Genomic DNA, 19,150 nt, shown 5'->3' with positions numbered 1-19,150 from the left:
TTGTCTTCCGTGGACGACCAGCCTTCTTGGTGGACTTGAATGAATTTGTGATGTTGTAAAGATACAATATTCTTGAAATCACAGATTTGGAACGACCAACTTTTCTTGCTATGGCTGATAGGGTCATCCCTTTGGCCTTCATCTGGACAACCTGCTGCCGGAGGCTTTCAGTCACTTTAGAACGGCCCACCATCTTGCAGAGTCAGTGAAACTGGAAGTTAGACTGCCAGTTAAATAGGGGTTGACAGATAATCAAGGAAATTAGCACCAGGTGCCAGATTAACACCAATAACTGGGAGGTATCTGAAAGTGTTCTCTAATTTTGATCAGCATGTTTTCTGCAAAATAATGTTTTTTTTTTAAATGCCTTAGTTATTTTGTGGAAAAGGTGTTCTGGTAGCATGGTATAGACAGGACAAAAACTCCTTCAACTGTTGAGCAGTGATGATGACATTATTTCAGAATTGTTCAATTGTTTATCAATTGTTCTCTAATTTTGATCGCCAGTGTATAGTAGACTTGCACATTTCTTAAATGCCATAATCATATAACCATTTGTCTGTATTTCTTAATGAATCTCCACAGATCTTTGCACTGCTATAGACTTTATATTTATTCACTGTACATATGCTTACATATATGTCACATGCTGTAAATATGCTACATATTTATCTGCACTTTTTGCACGATTGCTACATTTTGCACTTCTGGTAGATGCCAAACTGCATGTCTTTGCTGTGTACCTGTACAATGCAATGACCAATAGATAGAACTTTATTTTCTATCTTTCTATCAATCTATTTAGTATTGAAGTAGGCAGAGGTAGAATTCACAGCAATTTGGACCTTCTTAAATTGAGCTAATAGCAAACTCTGCATGGCCTCCACCTATATACTTAAAACACGTGGACATGCAGTGTTTTGTGAAAGAAAACTGAAAAGCATTAGCGCTATAGCAAAGCTTGAAGTCAACTAAAATTAAACATCTAATCCCTCTTGCCACCAGTAGAGGTCAGTACACCCTCGTAAAATGTTCTCTCTGACGCGCTCACCAGGAAAAGTAGGCCATACACAAAAGAGCACGTAAATGCATTTAAATGATCATGCTCTTTCTGGTTAGCCAGGCATGTTGTAGACACGTGAACACGCTTAGCAACACAAATGACTTCTACAGGACTGAAATAACTTCATTTATTACCAAACCATACAAGCAAGCAAGGTGTGGGAGAACCCACAATCCTGTGCTGCCCTTTTCACCTTAATGCACATAGGTACTCCAAGCCACGCTACTTCCAGGTCTGATGATAAACCATTGTGTATTTCAAGTGTGGCTTGAAGAATTACTGTTAAAACCTGTTCATGCATATTTCCACTTTGACGTAGAATTTAATTGTGCTGACTTCAAGAGAAGATTGTAAAGAATGAATCTTGCTTGTGTGGCAATATTGCACCCTTTTTGTCAGGAGCAGCACAGTTACACAAGATGATCTATACAAATACACTGGACAATAAAATGATAAAAAAAAATAAAAAGGCCATTCCAGAAATATTGTTTCACTTCCATTTTATTTTTTGTGATGTGAAAAGTACAACCAAAAAAGGTTTGAGAGCAAAAAACAAGATGACAGTAACGTGAGCCACAGAGGGGGTGGGGGGGTTGGGGCACACGAATCCCCCGGTTGCGTCTTTTTACTGGGACAATCAGGAAAGCAACAGACATCCTGTTCCGAATAAACACGCTTGCCTGGCCCTTGAGAAACGTGGATTAAAACCTTCTTGACTAGAGAGACTCGAAGTCTAAAGTGTGTAGTGAGAACACTGAAGTGTACTGTATATTCACATACATTGTCAAGTGTGTGCGCGTGCGCATGTATATGTAGCTCTCAACTTCTCACTGTGCTATTGCCCACACAACATACATTCTTGACAAGGTTGTGTAAAACCCAAGCCCAGCCAGTAGAGGGCACCACAGAGGCGTCATCGCCTTTGCAAGTGTTCAGCAGGCACAGCAAGTACAAACCACTTCATCTACTGTGGTGTCAGAAGTGCAACTGGGTGAGTTATTATCACTTTTGCACGCAATCAGAACAGCAGTGGTGTTTTGGGGGTCAGAGGCACTGATGTATGTTCGGATATCGGTTTTGGGTAAAATTAGCTGTCAGGGTCTGGCAGGTCTCTAACCATGTCTGTGTGTGAGGCTGTTCCTGATGCAGCCATGTCTGTTTGCCACTATAATACAGAGCTCAGAAAGGTGAACACCCATTCTTTAACTCACAAGGCTGCTTCCCTCCATCTCTCATTAGAGTCGGCTCTGAGACGATGTAACAGTTCTCCCAATTTATGTCTACGGTTGCATACTAACTACACGTACAAACGTACACAGACACACACACACACACACACACGCACACACAATAAACTTCGTCCAGATCATGACTCCTACCACAGGTTAACGTTCTTACATTCCTGTTTGGCATTAGTATCAAATTTCATCATCTTCCCTCTCCTAACATCCTTTTTTCCTTTCTCTCTCGGCCATAATTTTCTCAGCTCGATTCTCATTTACTTGAAAAAAAAAATAAAAATGCATAAGAAACAGTAGCTGTTGTTCCATGAACAAAAACAAAAATGCTCAAGTTTTTATTTCAAATTCAAGGCACAATGTCGTTCCTTTCCCCCGCACACACACACAAACACAACCTTAATCTTAGAGTACCTTAGCCTCAACTGGCAGCCACACCGGAGGCTCCGCCCACTTCCCCAATCTCTTGGCTAGCTCCTTCCCTCGCCTCTAACACTGTTTCAGAGATGCATCTGCTTGGGAATGTGACCAATCCCACACCAGTGAAGAAAAACAAACAAACAAACAAAACAAAAAAAAAAACCCGACAACAACAGTGACAAACAAAAAAACAAAACAAAAACAGTTTGTCTGAAAATAAAATCATATCGTCACGTCCTGTGTTCAGTTACGTCCGATTTTTTTCGAAGCATATCCACCAGCTCTTTTTTGGCAAGCTTCTCTTACATAAGCACTAAGTACTGATAGATAGGATAAACATACACCGTTAAAGTGTTTAAGTAGATGCTTGTGTCATTTTTTTTTTATATCTTTTTCTCCTCAATCTCATATGAATTCAAGATTTTTAGTCGATTTTTCACTCGTCTGTTTAAAGGTTTACGTAAATGCAAGCAGGGACAGATCGCTGTAGTGTCTTGCTCTAGACAATGGTCTTGAGTGGTGAGCTGATGAGTTGCGTTTTCCATTTAGGAAACGCCGTTCACCAGGGTCAGAGCCTCCCCGGATGATGCCACGCCATTGCTGGGAGAACGCTTGGACGGAGTGTGCTCTTCCTTATTCACACTAGTCCCATTCTCCTGTTAAAGAAACCAACAAGTTGATTGGTTAAATGCCCATATTAGATATTTGCAGGACTTTTAATTTGGATTAATGTACTTTAGCTACAAAATCAAGAATGTAAGTGTTTCTTCCACAAAAAAAAAACCCCAAAAACACTTCTTAGCAGTAGTTATTCTAAGCCAAACCAACAGCATTAAAAACTCAGCATGTCTTCAGTCATGGGGACATATACCTTAGGGAGGGAGGCATGCTGCATTTCTTCTTTCTTCACTGGAAGGTTCTGTCGGCTCTGAGATTCTGCACGAGAGATGAAGTCGGCCACGGTAACTGCAAATGATGATTTAAAAAAAAAAAAAAAAAAAAAAAGGGCTGTAATTGGGCAATTCTCTTAATGTGCATACACACTTAATTCTGAGCCCAATCTAGATACTGCATACTCGCATTATAGCTGAAATATTTAAAATATTTACAATTTCAGCATTCATGAAATAACTAAATAGTCTTTTATTCGTTATTACAAACATGTCCCTCACCTGGCTGTCTGTCACGGCTGGCAGAGCCCCCCTCTGGTTGGGTGGCTCGGTTACGGCGACGGCGGCTCCTGTTGCGCCTCTGTGGTTTGCCATCGTCTTCTGAAAAGTGTGGAAATGATACAATCAAGCACGGCTTGATTTAAGGGAAGCGTTTTCATATTATCAAAGCACTTCAAATTACTCTTCTTACCCAGTCCATTCTCACTAGTAGCTGCCTGGCCGTCTGACTCATTGGCAGCATCAATCACACTGGGCTCCTGGTCATTACGGCGACGGCGGGAACGTCTACGCCGGTCATTACCACCCATGCTCTCACTGGCATCCGTGTCTCCACCCAGATCGCCTTCACCCTCCAGCAGAGAGTAGGGGTTACTATCAGGGTCCTTCAACACTAATGAAATAAAGTATGAGATATAGTAAGTTAGACATACACAGAAAACTACACACACTGCTATCAAGTCCACTGATACAACACATTCCTCAGCTGGCCTCAGCTATCATACAAGCTCATACCTGAGCTGATTGTGTTCGAGCTGCGGGATCCTGGGCCTCCACGGCCTCTGCCTGTGCTAGATCCTCGGCCACGGCCTCCTCTCCGGGAGCCTCTCTCCTCACCCCCCACTCCCCGTGGCCTAGAATCTCGCTCAGCCAGATCCTCAGATTCTGAGGCATTGGACATCTCAGAGTTGGTTCCTATCATGGGTAAATGTTAGAAGTCATCAGGTTTATTATAATAAATTGTAGTGTTGATCATGTTGTCTAAAATATTCTTCAGCAAAGGCAATACATTCAGATTAGTCATTTGATTTGCATTGTTTAGGCAATAAAATGATTAATTATTTCCTGACGTCATAACTTTTGTTTTAACTTACCATAACCAGAGTATGCATTGTTGGGCTTGCGGCCACGGCCTCGCCCACCGTATGTACGGGAGGTCTGTAGAGAGTTGCTACTTTCATCAGTCTGGTATCCCCTTTCACGTTCCCCGGCTCCAGGTGCACCGGAGCGGCTTGGGGCGGCACGATAACCAACACCAATCTGACGAAGCTGTTCATCAATCTGTAGCCGCTCCAGACGCAACTGTTCCACTTCCTGACATTGGGGGAAAAACAAGTGGGTTTGATTATTACCTAATAGACACAAGCACGGTATCATCACCTGTGCCTATATATATCTATTTATGTACAATGGTGGCTAATTAAAACAGGTCACTACAAAGGCAGCAGTTAGTATGTTATAATAATAAGAAGTAAATGTGAGAGGGTGCAGTGACAGTTGTATCACTAAATAACAGCTGAAGTGTGGTACACTGAGGGCTAGTGCAGGGCTGACAGGCTATTCTGGGAATCACAGGGCCATATAGCATGTAATCCATCCACCAACATACTCTGAACCCCTAAAAAGCCCCCTGGCCCTGCCCTAATGACTATCTTTAGCTAGTAGTGGTTAAGAGAGGTGTGATCAGCAGCTTTCCATGAGGGAGTACGTCAGGTGACCAGTTTAGATTGAGCCACCGTCTCCAGAGTGGCTGTGAGCTTAACATGGTAACATTTCTGCGAATAATTAAAGCCATATGCCTGCGTAGTCGTTTCTAAAAATTTAGATAGCATTTGAAAGTTGACCTTCCATCTCTCAAGTAGCTTCTGATCCTAGACTTAAAAAACAAAACAAAAAAACCTTGAAGCACTATAAAGTCATTGTAGTCATAAGGTGTTTGAGTTCAACCGAGGTGGCGCTTTGACTGTTAGCAAGTCGGGGTGAAGATGAAAAGGCAGCAATTTGGATAGTCCCTTTGCCTAGTATAATGCCACAGGTGATAACATTTTCTTGCAGATTTTTGCAGGTGTGAAGTGTAAAAAAATGCTGATAATGAAAATGATGAACGGAATAAAAAATCATTTAAACAGAACATTTCACCACTCGGTTTTGTGAACAAAGAAGCAAAAAAACAAAAAAAACAGCTAGATACAATGTGTCTACATGAATGATTCTATTCTGTTTTCAACCTTTTAATTAAGTTAAATAAGTCATGAGGTATGTATATTATAACATACAAAAAGATGATAATCTACTGATTGGATGTAGAAATGTAATAATGTTATCAAACCTGGACAACAAACAAAATCTATAAGCTTCTATTCTAGTTGTCAGTGTATTTTAATTGACTTGGAGCAGTCGGGGTTTAAAAAGACAATTTCGAGCTCTGAGTCAGCAACCGGCTCTAAAAACATCTCCATGGTGTGCTGGTAGTGCCGGAATAAAACAACAGGTGTATGCTGTACCATGTCACGTGATGACTGAGCAGTATTCAGTCAGGCACACGTATGGTAACTCCAGCAGTTGGCTAACCTGCAAGTAGGCCACATGGTACTCCAGCAAAGCCTGGGCATTACTGATGTTTTCTTTGGTTCCTACAAAGATGAAGGGAACCATACCCTGCAAAAGAGGAAACAAACATATACAAAAGTTATAGTGTAAAATCGAATACATACAATTAATATCGACAAAGCATCAAGAGGTCTAGACTCAACTACTGATGTGGGGTGGTGCAAAATCTGCTTTACCTCCTCTCTGGGCAGCTTTTTGTCGTTGTCCCCTTCGATTCGAACACGCACCACACCAGACTTGTCCACGATTTCCTGGATGATTTTGCCACTTTTCCCAATAACCTTGCCTAGGGAGCAAAAGAGAATGGTTTAAAAGTAACTAATATTTTTTCTCCTATAGTGATTGTAAAAAGAAAAATTTAATTAGAGAGTCTAACAACCTGGCACTCATAGCAGTAATAATTTCCTAATACAGATGGCTACTTCACTTTTTTTTTTATTTTATGTTGGAGCCTGATACTTTAATCATTCAAACAATTTTTTCCCCCTCATTAATCTACACTAAGCTCAGTACAACAATGACAAAGTAAAGATTGAATTCTATAGAGTATAAATATTTATTATATGAAAATAAAATAAAAATATCACATTACTACATAAATATTCAGACCCTTAGCAACAACACTTGTTGCTAATTTTGCTCAGGTGCCTCCCATTTCTCTTGATCATTGCTGAGATGTTTTTACACCCTGCCGGCAGTCCACCTGTGGTAAATTAAATGGATTGGACATGATTTGGAAAGGCTCACACGCCTATAAAAGTCCATACGGAGGACTATCAGAGCAAAAAAACAGGGATAAAGAAACTGCTTGTAGAGATTTGGGGAAGGCTACAAACATTTTAGTCACTCTGACTATTCTCCAGAGATCCTGTGAGGACATGGGACAACATTCTAAAAGAACTGCAGCCCTCCACCAATTTGGTCCTTAAGGCAGAGTGGCTAAAGAGCAATTAAAACAAAACAAAACAAAAAAAACACAAAGAAAGAAAACCCATGTAACGATAGAAGCTTGACAGATTTGAGTGAAATTAATATTTATAACATGTTACAATGAGTTAGTGTTTTTTATATTGAATAGTATTAATTTAAGGTTTATTCAGAACAGATAAAATGCATGATTAAGTTAAGCTCTGAAGCAGGTTTTCATCAAGGATGTCTCTGTAGATACTCTGTACTGCTGCATTCATCTCTCCCTCGATCCTGACAAGTCTCCAAGTTCCTGCCGGTGAAAAAACATCCTCACAGCATGATGCTGCCACCACCATGCTTCACTGTAAGGATGGTATTAGCCAGGTGATATTCGGTGCCTGGTTTCCTCCAGACATGACACTTTGCATTCAATTCAATCTTGGTTTCTCGTGGTCTAAGAGTCCTTCAGGTGCCTTTTGGCAAACTCCAGGTGGGATGTCAGGAATGGCTTTCACCTGGCCACTCTACAATACAGGCCTGATTGGTGGAGTGTTGCAGAGAAGGCTGTTCTTCTGAAAGGTTCTTCTCTCCTCACAGAGAAAAGCTGGAACAATTTCAGAGTGACCATCAGGTTCTTGGTCACTTCCTGTTCTAAGGCTCTTCTCCCTAGATTGCTCAGTTTGGCTGGGTGGCGCACACAAGGAAGAGTCCTGGTGGTTCTAAACTTTTTCCATTTACAAATGATGGAGGCCACTGTGCTCACTGGGACCTTCAAAGATGCAGAAATTTTTCTGTACCCTTCCACAGAGCTGTGCCTCAATACAATCCTGTCTCGGAGGTCTACAGACAATTCCTAAAACTTCATGGCCTGGTTTGTGCGGACATGCACGGTTTACTCGCAGACCTTATATAGGGAGGTGTGGCTTTCAAAATCATGTCCAATCAACTGAATTTATTCCAATCAAGTTGTAGAAACATCTCAAGGATGATCAGTGGAAACTGAATGCACCTGAGCTAAATTTTGAGTGTCTGAATACTTGTCCCTGTGTTTTTATTCTTTTTATTTATACATTTATAAAGATTTTAGACAAACTTCTTTTATGTTGCCATTATGGGGTTATTGATTAAAGAATTTTGAGGAAAATAATGTCTGTCTGTCTGTCAAAAATCTTTTTGAACAAGTTCGATTTGAAAAGTCCATGCTAAAGGTGGAATGTGAAAAATTTGTTCGACAAGGTAAACTCACCGACAAGATTCCTGGGTACCTGGAAGGAGTCCTCTTTAAACTCAAGGTAAACTCGAGCCTGTTTCACAGCTTCTGGCGTCTGATGCAGAAAGACAGTAGAGGAAAAAATAAGTGTGTGTTCAGTCACTTAAAATTGTTTTTATTCTAATTTTGGTGGTTTCAGAGCTCTGTAATCATAAGAGTTCTGTAATGTTATTACATGTTATCATGAGGGGCTGGACACGCAATAATCTGTGTTTAGCAGTTAAGTTGTAAATTCCGTTAATCCTCGAGGTATGCTAATTTTATATTTAAATTAAACTTGAATATCCTCTGGTTTAAAGTTGCTAGAGGGCCACCACTGTTTGATCGGTTCCCCGTTTACAGCAACGCTTTAGGCACTATACGTTATACCAGCACCTCCCAAAAATTAAAGCACCATCACAACTGCAGTTGCCTGTTAATTTTTCCCCCTCAAGCACACACCTCTCCATAGATCCTGAAGGTGCAGCTCTCCTCCTCGAGCTCGATGGCAGTAACCCCAGGAACCTTGCGGGCCTGCTGAATGTTGGCGCCGTGGGAGCCAATGGCCAAACCCATCAAATCCTCACGCACCCGTACCTCCTCCTGATAGGCTGATGCCAGCTGTTTACTCGTCTAAAGCAAATACAAGACAGCAGGACAAACATTGGGTTCTGCTTCTTTTCTTGCTTAACCAGACAGCAGTTATAATCCATACAGTGTGTGCGTGTGTGTGTGTGTGTACTACTTTTAATCTTACTTTGTACTCTTTGCATTTTGGTCTTTTTTTTTGTCTGATACATCTTATATTTAACAATTACTCAACAAATAATCTGGTCTTCAGACAAAAAACCCCACCAAACTAGTCACTGTGACGGAATAAAAATGCTACAGCGGAAAAAAAACGATCCACTGAATGAGAAGTTAGGAGTTGAAATGCTTGAATGTTTTGAAATATAGGCACGTATGCACCTCCAGGTGTTTGGTGGCCTCCTCGTTGCGGGACATGAGCATAAGCTTGGTGCGAATGCTGCGGAAGTGCATGTCACTCAGAAGGGAGGCACGCTTCACTGTGGAGTCGTTCGTGGACTGTGGAAAGACAGCATTCCTGTTCCATTACTGTGCACTCAGGCAAAGAAATTACTACAACGAAAGAATAATAAAGGAGAACGATAGAAGCTGGAAGAGAGAAAAGTACTAACCAGTACGATCAGTTCATGTGATGAAGTGTTGTAGAAGACGCAGTTGGCTCCGATTGCTTTCCTGAAGTCTTTGTGGATGTTGTCGGTTAAACAGCTGCAAGATTTTAGCAAGGGGAAGAAGAAAAAAAAACGATCGATCTCCTTTTAGCCCACTTCGAATACATCATTCACAAAACACTGCACTTGTTGTATACACATGTCTGTCTATCAGAGCTAATTAATTATTCTGTGGTTAATGAATGACTTGGCTAGAAGCCTTCAACAGTCCTGTATGAGGTGTAAGACACTGCAACACCTAATTATTCAAATTAGATAATCTTTTGCCTTTTTAAATGAATATTATGAAAATTAAAATCACATGTGTCATGACATTTTTTGTGTGTATGAGGACATTATCCTTACATTTCTCTGAGGTCCTCGGGCACAGCGATGGTAGTTTTGTAGAAGGAGTTTCGAGTGGAAGGGCTGTTGGGGTTGACAGGCCGGATTCTTTCGGCTGTGACGATTTCGTTGTATGTGGCATCACACGCAGCATACTCGATCACATAGAACTGAAAACACAAACAGGTTAAAACTCTAAATGATGAGACCTAATTTACTGAAATATATATAAATCTGCCTCTATATAAACAATATATGTCGTAAATTAAAACTACATGAAGCCAGCTAACAAGCTACTAGTATAAAATTAAAACATTCATATACAGCAAATCTAACTGGAAAAATATGTACAAGAACTGCAACTAAAAACCACGGGTAATGACAAATAACTCTTTGCAAAAAAAGATAACGGACAAGTCATGCACTAACAACGCCCTTTCTCTCGCAAGCTAACCTCCAGCTAAAGATCAAAGATGGCTTTATGTTGTGTAATAAATGCAGCAAAAAAATATATATATATTGTTTAAGCATCGATTGTGTTGATAAATGTACTGGCAGACCATTTCTCTGAATCAGGTCAATAACGTCAAATCAATTTTATTTATAAAGCAGCTTTGACAAAAGATACTGCACATACTAGCTTTAAATGATCTTTGGGAACACTGCAGCAAGACAGACACTCATGTGTTGATCCCGGACCAGACCCATTTACCCTAATCACATCATTTTTAATCAGAGGCAGAATCAAAAGAACTGTTGCATAACCTAGTCAGGTGTGCTGATGTACTACTGTGCTGGTGATGGAGCAGATGAGATGCAATTCTAGCATCATATTAAAAACCAGAAGATGCTTTAATGTGGCATATTACATTTTATGTGGCGTATTATGTGTTGTCTTAACTAAATTACAAGGCCACAGTTTGTGTTGAGATGTGTCGAGAACACCATCGTGCGTTATGCAGTATTTTCACCAGGGTGCTGCTGCACACACTCCACCACTATCATTCCACCACTTTCCAGCATGATAGCATGCACCACTGTGCCCATACAAAATGCAGAGATTATAACAGCATTGGACTCGAAGCCAAATTGGTCAACATGAGGACCTCAGAACGTCTTAAAATGAAGCACACTCAATTTGGTACGGTCTGTTTGAGCATTAGGGACAATTTTAACCATTCACAGCCTCAAATTAAGTGAAGCATAAAAACATGCTTCAATGGTATAAAAAAAAAAAAAAAAAAAGGCTACAACATGGACACTGCTTATACAACTCTTCTTAATGACGAAGTCATAACTAAGAGGTACGTTTATGGGTAATTGGGTCAAGTATCTGTGCTATTAGGTTAAAATGTGCTCCCGAAGGGCTTGAAACGCCTCCATCAATATTCACACTCAGTTTGAGGGTACAAAAAAAAAAAAATGTAAAATTAAAAAGAGCTCATGGTAGATGTACGCCTGAACGCCAGGATTCAGCTTTAAGACTAAGCAGCGTTGTGCGCTGGCCATCTAATTTAAAAATTATCACGTCTGGAATTACTGCAATAAACAATACGACCATTATGAAAACTCAATTTCGACACGTCATGGCTGAGCACCATGTACGTTTAATTACAATTAAATTAGCTTAGAACATTAGTCGGCTTCAAAAGATCGTAATATTTTTTGAACATCGATAGAGCTTAGTGTTATGGGATCTCACCCATTCGTCTCACTTTTTTTTTTTTTTTTAAACACTCAAAACAAAATAAAGCAGACGTTTAATCTAGAAATCTAGAAGCAGGACTCATTTCTACAAATAGCTAAAGTGTTAATCTTATTGTCAAAGATACATTTTCAACATAAACAAGCGTCCACCTCAGACAAATGTCTCACTTTTAAAAATGCTTTCATCTTCAACAATCAAAGAATCACAATCCCATTGTCAAAGATGTGAAAGGAACACATGTTCACAGAGGCTTTTCCACTGCTTCTTGTTTTATGAACATTGGCAGATAATTTATAGGGTTTATGTCCCCGGTGTTTTTGCTTTTACTGATAATCCATGTTATAGTGTTTAAAGCGTCAGCATTTTATCCCATTAGAGAACACTGCACTAACCACAGATAAAGATAAACAAAGATTAAACAAAATACTGACAAAAAGTGAATGTAAATGACAGTGTCCCTTTACACAATGCAAACTAACCTGTATTAACCCACAAAAGGAATTACTTCAAATATGCAATACACAATGAGCATCTGTCCAAAGCGTGATCATTTAGATGCCTCCATGTCTATAAATCCATAATCAGTTGTTCAGTTTTCTCCTCTGAGCTATATTTTCAAAACAACAGAACTGATGTGAATGTGAATTGGGTACGACGCTCACAGATTTCATGCTGCTCATGATGGAATAAACAGCTACATTTAGCTACAGCAGCTGAACAATGAATGAGACTTCTTTTGTGTACACACAGACACACACATGTGGTGAAGCTCCAGTCTCAGACTTACCTCGCCCTTCATCATCCTCACCCTCGCCAGCCACCAGCCGCAGGGTTCCTGTTCATTTGCTCGAGAGTAGACCTGGCACATAGCATATGAAAACAGGGGAACATGTAAAGGTGAGGATGGAGAGTGAGAGCATTGATTATTGATTATATTTATTGATTATAATGGTGACCTAACAGCAATGCTGACCAATTAGAATGACTTCCATCTGACAAAAGTATGAACATGTGCATATCAAGCTTTTAGAGAAAGCTTGGATTTAGTGAGCTTAGGGAAGAAGACTCATGTTTACTAAAAAAAACCCTACAACATATAGAAAAGCAAAAGCAGATAAACGCAGATTGAGCATTTATGTGGTCATGTGGTTCAGCATTTTCTAAAGGTCAGCCACGTTTGCTAATAGCCCACAACAGCTGTCATGTTGAGAACAAAGGAACATGCAAGGTGATCTTACACACTGCAATGGTTAACAAGGGTGTGCTAAGTTGTGATCTGGAGGATAGGTGTCTAGGGTAACATCAGCCCTACCTCCACCTCCTGTCCCTCGCCGATGTCCTTGTGGTAGTCGGATGGGGGTGGCAACCTCACATCACTGAATGGCAACTGTCTCTCTGGCTGCCAGCTATTAATAAAAATAAAGAATAAATATATGCATTTATTAGTATCTTAAACAGAATCCTGTTCTGGCTTATAAGTGATATCTGTTTTATTTACCGTTTATACATTCAGACCCATCAACATTAGCAGCATACCCTGACCAAATTAGTGTGGCATTCATACAGTATTTCCCATTACACAGAATGCAGCTCTTAATAAATAAGACATCACATGTTATCTGAAAGAAGTTCTTAAATGTTTATGCAGTCCAAATACCACATTATTGAAGACTTTTTACCACAAATGCCTAAATACGTAAAGGAATTTCCTGTTCTTTTTTGCCACGATTTACCCTCCTCCCCTCGCTGTCACTTTAAGGTACTAACGTGTTGAACTTGTCACTTTAGAACGTGTCAGCATGACACACCATAAATAAAACATGATCCTTCATCCTGTTAATATATAGGCTTCTGTTCACACATATAACATCTTGTCAATAACCTGTGGTTAGTAATAGCACAAATGTCATGTTGGTCTTCCCTGGTTTTTGCACTCAAAATTGCTTAAACATAATGTATTTTCACACATACCATCATGCTGTTTGTATCAGACCTTTTTGGTACATATGTGAGACAGTGAGGGACAAAGACTGCCACCAAGACACACATCCAACAAACATCCTAATCTGTAAAGTGAGTCATAGTTAAAAAAAATCCTAATGGGGGACAAAAGGTACTCCAATGTCTGCTTTTGATTTCACTCAACCACTTCTTAGTACACAGCCCAATTTTAAATCCAGAATTATCTAAAACTGAAGTATTTACTTAAATGCACAGGTGAATGGCTAGAGCTGTAGTTAATGGTAGGTCAACGTATCCAGTCCAAGAATGCCAGAGACGTCATCAACCCCCACCAGAGTTCACATATCTCATAGAGCTATATTTGTCTCAGCCTCATCAGGACTGACAGAGATAGAACGAAGGGGACTGTGCTAGCGCTGTATGATATAGATAAAATATGACCTAGGTAAGTATACTGATCAACTTGCTGATTGGAAATTGGTCAACTAACAACATTAATGTTCAAACCAACGGACAGAATGGAAAGGAGTAGAAATTTCGAGAGCGAACACAAACTGAGACACAGCGGGGGGTGGTGTCAGGGTTTCAGGACATGGAAAAGAGAGTGAGACACAGAAAGACGGGGTAGCACAGGTGCTGGGAGAAAGAGACCGAGGGAGAGAAAGGGGATTCACACAGGCAAATTTAGGTTATTGACAGCACTTATTACTGCTGAAACATCAAATGTATGACTGGCTTTCCAAGTGTGTTCCTGTAGGCCACAGTTTTAGTAGTCAATTAACCTGTCAATATGGGTTGAGGAGACAGGGGTCCTCCAATAGCTTTGCCCATTAAAAGTTACATAAACTTACTTGTTTTCAAAAACTATCGTGAGGGAGTCTTCGTGGACGTCTTTGATGAACGCCTAAAAGGACACAAAGGAAACAGAGCATGTTAAGCTTCAAATAGATGCTGGGTGGGAAAAAGCTTTGCTTGTTAAGGGAAAAATAAATCATCATCATATCTGTTGTAAAAGTTTCTTGATGTCAGCACAGTCGTTTTGGAGGGAAGCAAACACAACGGTACACTACTTTTACTATCCATATTCATAAAGTCCTGACATCTATGGTCTCGAGGGAAACGTGTTCTTTCAGGTTCTCTTGAAAGTAAGACCAGGTTTCTTATACGGACAAACACACTTAAATGTCCAGAGCGACTTACAACTGAGCAGAGGAGGGTTAAGGGCCTTGCTCAAGGGCCCAGCAGTGGCAGCTTGGTGGTGGTGGGATTTAAACTTGTGACCTTCCGATCAAAAGTCCAATGTCCTATCCACCGAGCTACAACCTCCCACACACACATACTGTATGTGACAAATGTGTGTGTGAAGTGGCAGTCTGGCTCGCATCACAGGTAAAGTGAAATATGTATTATTGAATCTCCACTAAAATTGAGAGACACAGAGAGCAAGATCCCCTTTTTTAAAAATCTGTTTTATCCATCGTGCCACCACTCGGTTATTATCAAGACATACCTCTAACCCAAAGCACAGGGTGACTGACAGTGCTGGCAGGGTGACACTTCCTAATAAGGAGCAGCAATAAATGGAAGAGATAAAGACAGTAACCAAGACCTCTGGAATCCCACCTGCTTGGAGACACGTGCACTTCCGTGGAAAAGGCTAACTGGTTTTAAGTTATGTATGCGTATATAAGTGTATTGCATGACGTTAATATTTAATACAATTTATTCAGCTTCTTGTTCTTGTATCTAAAATGAGAGATCGGGTCATTTAGGTACACATAGATCTAACTTACACAGTATTCAATATCAGTTTTAAAACCGACAGCTTGGATAGAAAATTCCTATGTAAGGGTGGGTTTATAGCATGAAAAGGGACCATAACTATGATACAGTAGCCATGTGGTGATACATGCCTGAAGAGTAAAAACATTCAATGTGTCCCTTACATTTGCCTCTCTTCCAAGTAAGAACGTAGCCAAACTCTCTTCGGTCTGAGAAGTTCTGGGTGTGCCAATAAAGACTGCATCGGAGGGCTAATTGATAAACCAATCAGCAGTGACCACTAATGTCCATCTAATTTATTATGATGTAGCAGAAAAAAACAACTGGTCAGTAGGCTATCACTTTCAATACAGCAAATAAACCCTTGGCACATGTCTTAGCAGCACCAGGAACTGTAATCAGATCTCTGCACAGATCTGGAAAGCACAGAAGTAGCCATTATATAAGCGTGATATCAAAAGTGAAGAGTTCAATCTTCAGATAAACTGCAACTAACTGAATATAACCGACCGATCGGTAACATCTTTCCAGTAATGCAATAACCTAAAAAATGCCCAGGAATGACAGCAGAAATAACGAGTAAAATTATTTTTAGATTTTCACAAAGGTTTATTAAGTATTATTGACGCTTATAAAAACCAATTAAAAAAAAGCAATAGTGGAAAACAATGGAAAGGTGGCAGCACAGCAAAAAGGCAGAGTTAAATTAACTTCGGATCAGAGTTAGAATTATGCCGACAGAGCGGAACTGGATTCAGCCAAGCCGTGAGCAGTGAGTGCACGGAGCAGCCGTGGGGGGGTGTTGGAGAGAGTGTTGAGTGTCAGGCCTGAGATCACCTGTTCCTTTTCCACCTGCTGTCCTCCCTCAGACTCCAACTTTCAAACAACTAATGTCACCGCTCAGTATAGAACATGTGTGAGGCCAATAATACTACTACCAGCAATTGAGAACCTTGTGAGAAAAACAGAGCTAGGATTTACAGTATTAAAAACGCTCTGCTTTGTAATAAAACACACCAAACCTTCAAATGGGACTATTATAAAACATGTGGGTTGATCACTGTGGGGTTTACACAAATGAGGCAGGCAGCTGAAAAACTGCCTCGTTTTGGCTACACTGGACTGGCTTCACTCTAATCAAACTAGATCACCCCCAAAACCATTAAACCAACAAGGGAATCCTATTCTGATCATTTAAAGACTAGAATGATATGTTTGTGCATATGGCACAGTATCACCCTGTTAAGTAAAACGACATATATGCCTAATGACATGTGCCTAATGAACGGCCAACATAGTGTCTCATAACTCAGAAAAATAGATGTCTTAATGCTGCCTGCCCCATATGATTCCAGACTTCATATGTTTAGCTCAAGGCCATCAGATATCACAAAGCAGGTAAAGTGTGATGCTCATATGGGATGATGCATTAAAGCAGCTAATAAGGGATTGACAAAACACAGCTGGATCAGAACCTTAGTGTCTGTCGGCTACGTTAATCTGACACCACATTTTTCTAAATCACTTGCTGGATTTTCCACATTTCCCTGGAGCGCCTTCAGTGTTGACCGGAGCTGCGCAGGAACCCTGGAAAAAGCGAGCTCACGGTATCTCAGGGCCTCCTGCACAACATGATGGCGAACCTCGTGTCATGCGTGAGACGATACAGCATCCTGCCTCATTGAGTCTCAGGACAAGCCGTTTGAGATCTGTCTCGGCGTTCAGACACCGTGAGCGTGTTTCAGTGAAGTGTGCTGCAGTGGAGTTACCTTGTAGAAGGCCCCGTTGGAGCCGCGCACCTCCACCGGCAGCCCGTCCATGGCGGCCGCTGCGTCCGCCCCGCTCTGCCTCTCCGGGGGAACTCCTCCACCGTGCGGCTCTGCTAACAGCCCCAGCTTCGCCGGCCCTTCGCCCGTCTCCGGCCGCTTGCGGATTTCCAGCGTTTCGGTGTGGAGGGAGAGGGGCTGGATAAGTTAGCAAAGAGATGTCTGTGGTTAGCCTGCTAGCTCCCCTTAGACACCCCCTGTATTTGATTACGCTCGGGTTATAACTCAGTAACGGTAATGTTAGCACTAGAGAGCTAGCCGCAGGTTGATCCGGAGACTGATCTTACTTGTGTTGTTCGGACAGAGGAGCCGCGCCGGTCCGGCTAACGCAGCTAGCTGCTCTGGTCAGGATGCAGGCTCTCGGCTAATGTCTCAGGCGATGTTAGCAAACAGCTAATGGTCGCTAATTAGCTCTTGCGAACACCTCCTCTATCGGTTGCCGGGCTACTAGCTAAATAACACAGCAAGTAAGTCTTACTGTTTATGTGTAGGGGACAGTGAGAGTGAGTTATGGCGTATTTACGAACTGCCTCGGAGGGTCGTGTAGCTCGTTTCAGACTGTGCTGCTCGCCCGGCAACTCGCTCTCAGCCCCACGGTGGCCCGTCCTGCCCTCGCACGCGCGCCGTCCGAGTGAAAATCCGCGACAGTGAATGACCCCCCAAATGCACACCCCTGCCACCACAGGCCACGCCCACAGTCCGCTTAGGCCGCGGCGATTGCACAGAATCCCTGCCAATCAAAATGTACAGCTTTGCCCTTTGGAGGAGACGGCAGAGGCTGGGCAACACAAACCCAGTGCCTGAACTGCTGATTGGTGGTAGTTTCTCTGGGCTAAATTTAGCCGGCTCGTTCCACGATCCATACTGATTCACAAAACCATTTGTGTACACACATGTCCACAACTAACTAACTAACTAACTAACTAACTAACAGTCTGTCTGTCTGTCTATCTATCTATCTATCTATCTATCTATCTATCTATCTATCTATCTATCTATCTATCTATCTATCTATCACAATTTTGCATGTAAATATTATATGCACATTTTACCATTTGAAACCCTGAATGGGATGTCAGTGAAACAGTGGACACACACACACACACACACACACACACACACACACACACACACACACACATTCAAACACACATTCAAACAAGCACACACACACACACACACACACACACACACACACACACACACACACACACACATGCAAAAAGCAAAAACCTAGGAAAAAGTTTGTACAGCAATCATCTACTTGCATGTTTTTGGACAGCTGGAGAAAACTAGAAACAAGAAACTACACAGTGTAGACAGAATCACAGATAAGGATCAACCCAGGAACACTGGAGCTGTGAGATAGCCAGTATAATGCTGACACCATGCTTCTAATATAATATATATCTGCCAATATTTGTACTGTTGAATTAAAATTATAAAATAAACCCGGGCTATGATTATAAAAATCATTCCTGTCTCAAAAGAAAGTGCCCTAGTGAATTTTGCGAACAATTTGCACATAACTTGCTCTTCCATATGAAAATGGTATATAATGCAGTCAACTTTTTCCACTCATCATTAGTGCAAAAATATTATACAGTGCATAACATTAGAAGCACTGAAGTGAATAATGCTGATTTATCTTGTTACAATGACACCTTTTAACTGGTTGCACAAATAAGGCAGCAAGTGAACAGTAAATTCTCTAAATTAATGGGCAAATATAGAGATACGAGAGCCTTTGACAAAAAAAAACAACAACTTGTGGTTGCCGGACAACTGGGTCAGATAATCTACATATCATGTGAGGGTGTTTGTGTATGTAGTGGTTAGTACCTAGCAAAAGA

At 41.1% G+C, this 19,150-nt stretch overlaps 1 protein-coding gene across 1 annotated transcript; it reads right to left on the bottom strand.

The window, feature by feature from the left end:
* Nucleotides 1–1,546: 1,546 nt before the first annotated feature.
* fxr2 (fragile X mental retardation, autosomal homolog 2) lies at nt 1,547–17,945 on the bottom strand. The gene is made up of 18 exons (XM_046852006.1): nt 17,585–17,945; nt 17,241–17,435; nt 14,541–14,593; nt 13,040–13,133; nt 12,515–12,586; nt 10,041–10,189; nt 9,639–9,732; nt 9,409–9,525; nt 8,902–9,072; nt 8,437–8,515; nt 6,458–6,567; nt 6,243–6,329; nt 4,766–4,985; nt 4,407–4,586; nt 4,084–4,284; nt 3,894–3,992; nt 3,593–3,687; nt 1,547–3,377 (listed from the first exon to the last, which is right to left on the bottom strand). Exons 2-18 carry the CDS (start codon nt 17,289–17,291, stop codon nt 3,267–3,269), a joined length of 1,983 nt encoding a protein of 660 aa, XP_046707962.1. The 5' UTR covers nt 17,292–17,435; nt 17,585–17,945; the 3' UTR covers nt 1,547–3,266.
* Nucleotides 17,946–19,150: the final 1,205 nt, after the last annotated feature.

This window comes from Silurus meridionalis, chromosome 6, assembly GCF_014805685.1.
Source record: "Silurus meridionalis isolate SWU-2019-XX chromosome 6, ASM1480568v1, whole genome shotgun sequence".
NCBI lineage: Eukaryota > Metazoa > Chordata > Actinopteri > Siluriformes > Siluridae > Silurus > Silurus meridionalis.
This window is presented reverse-complemented; position numbering and strand designations above follow the sequence as displayed.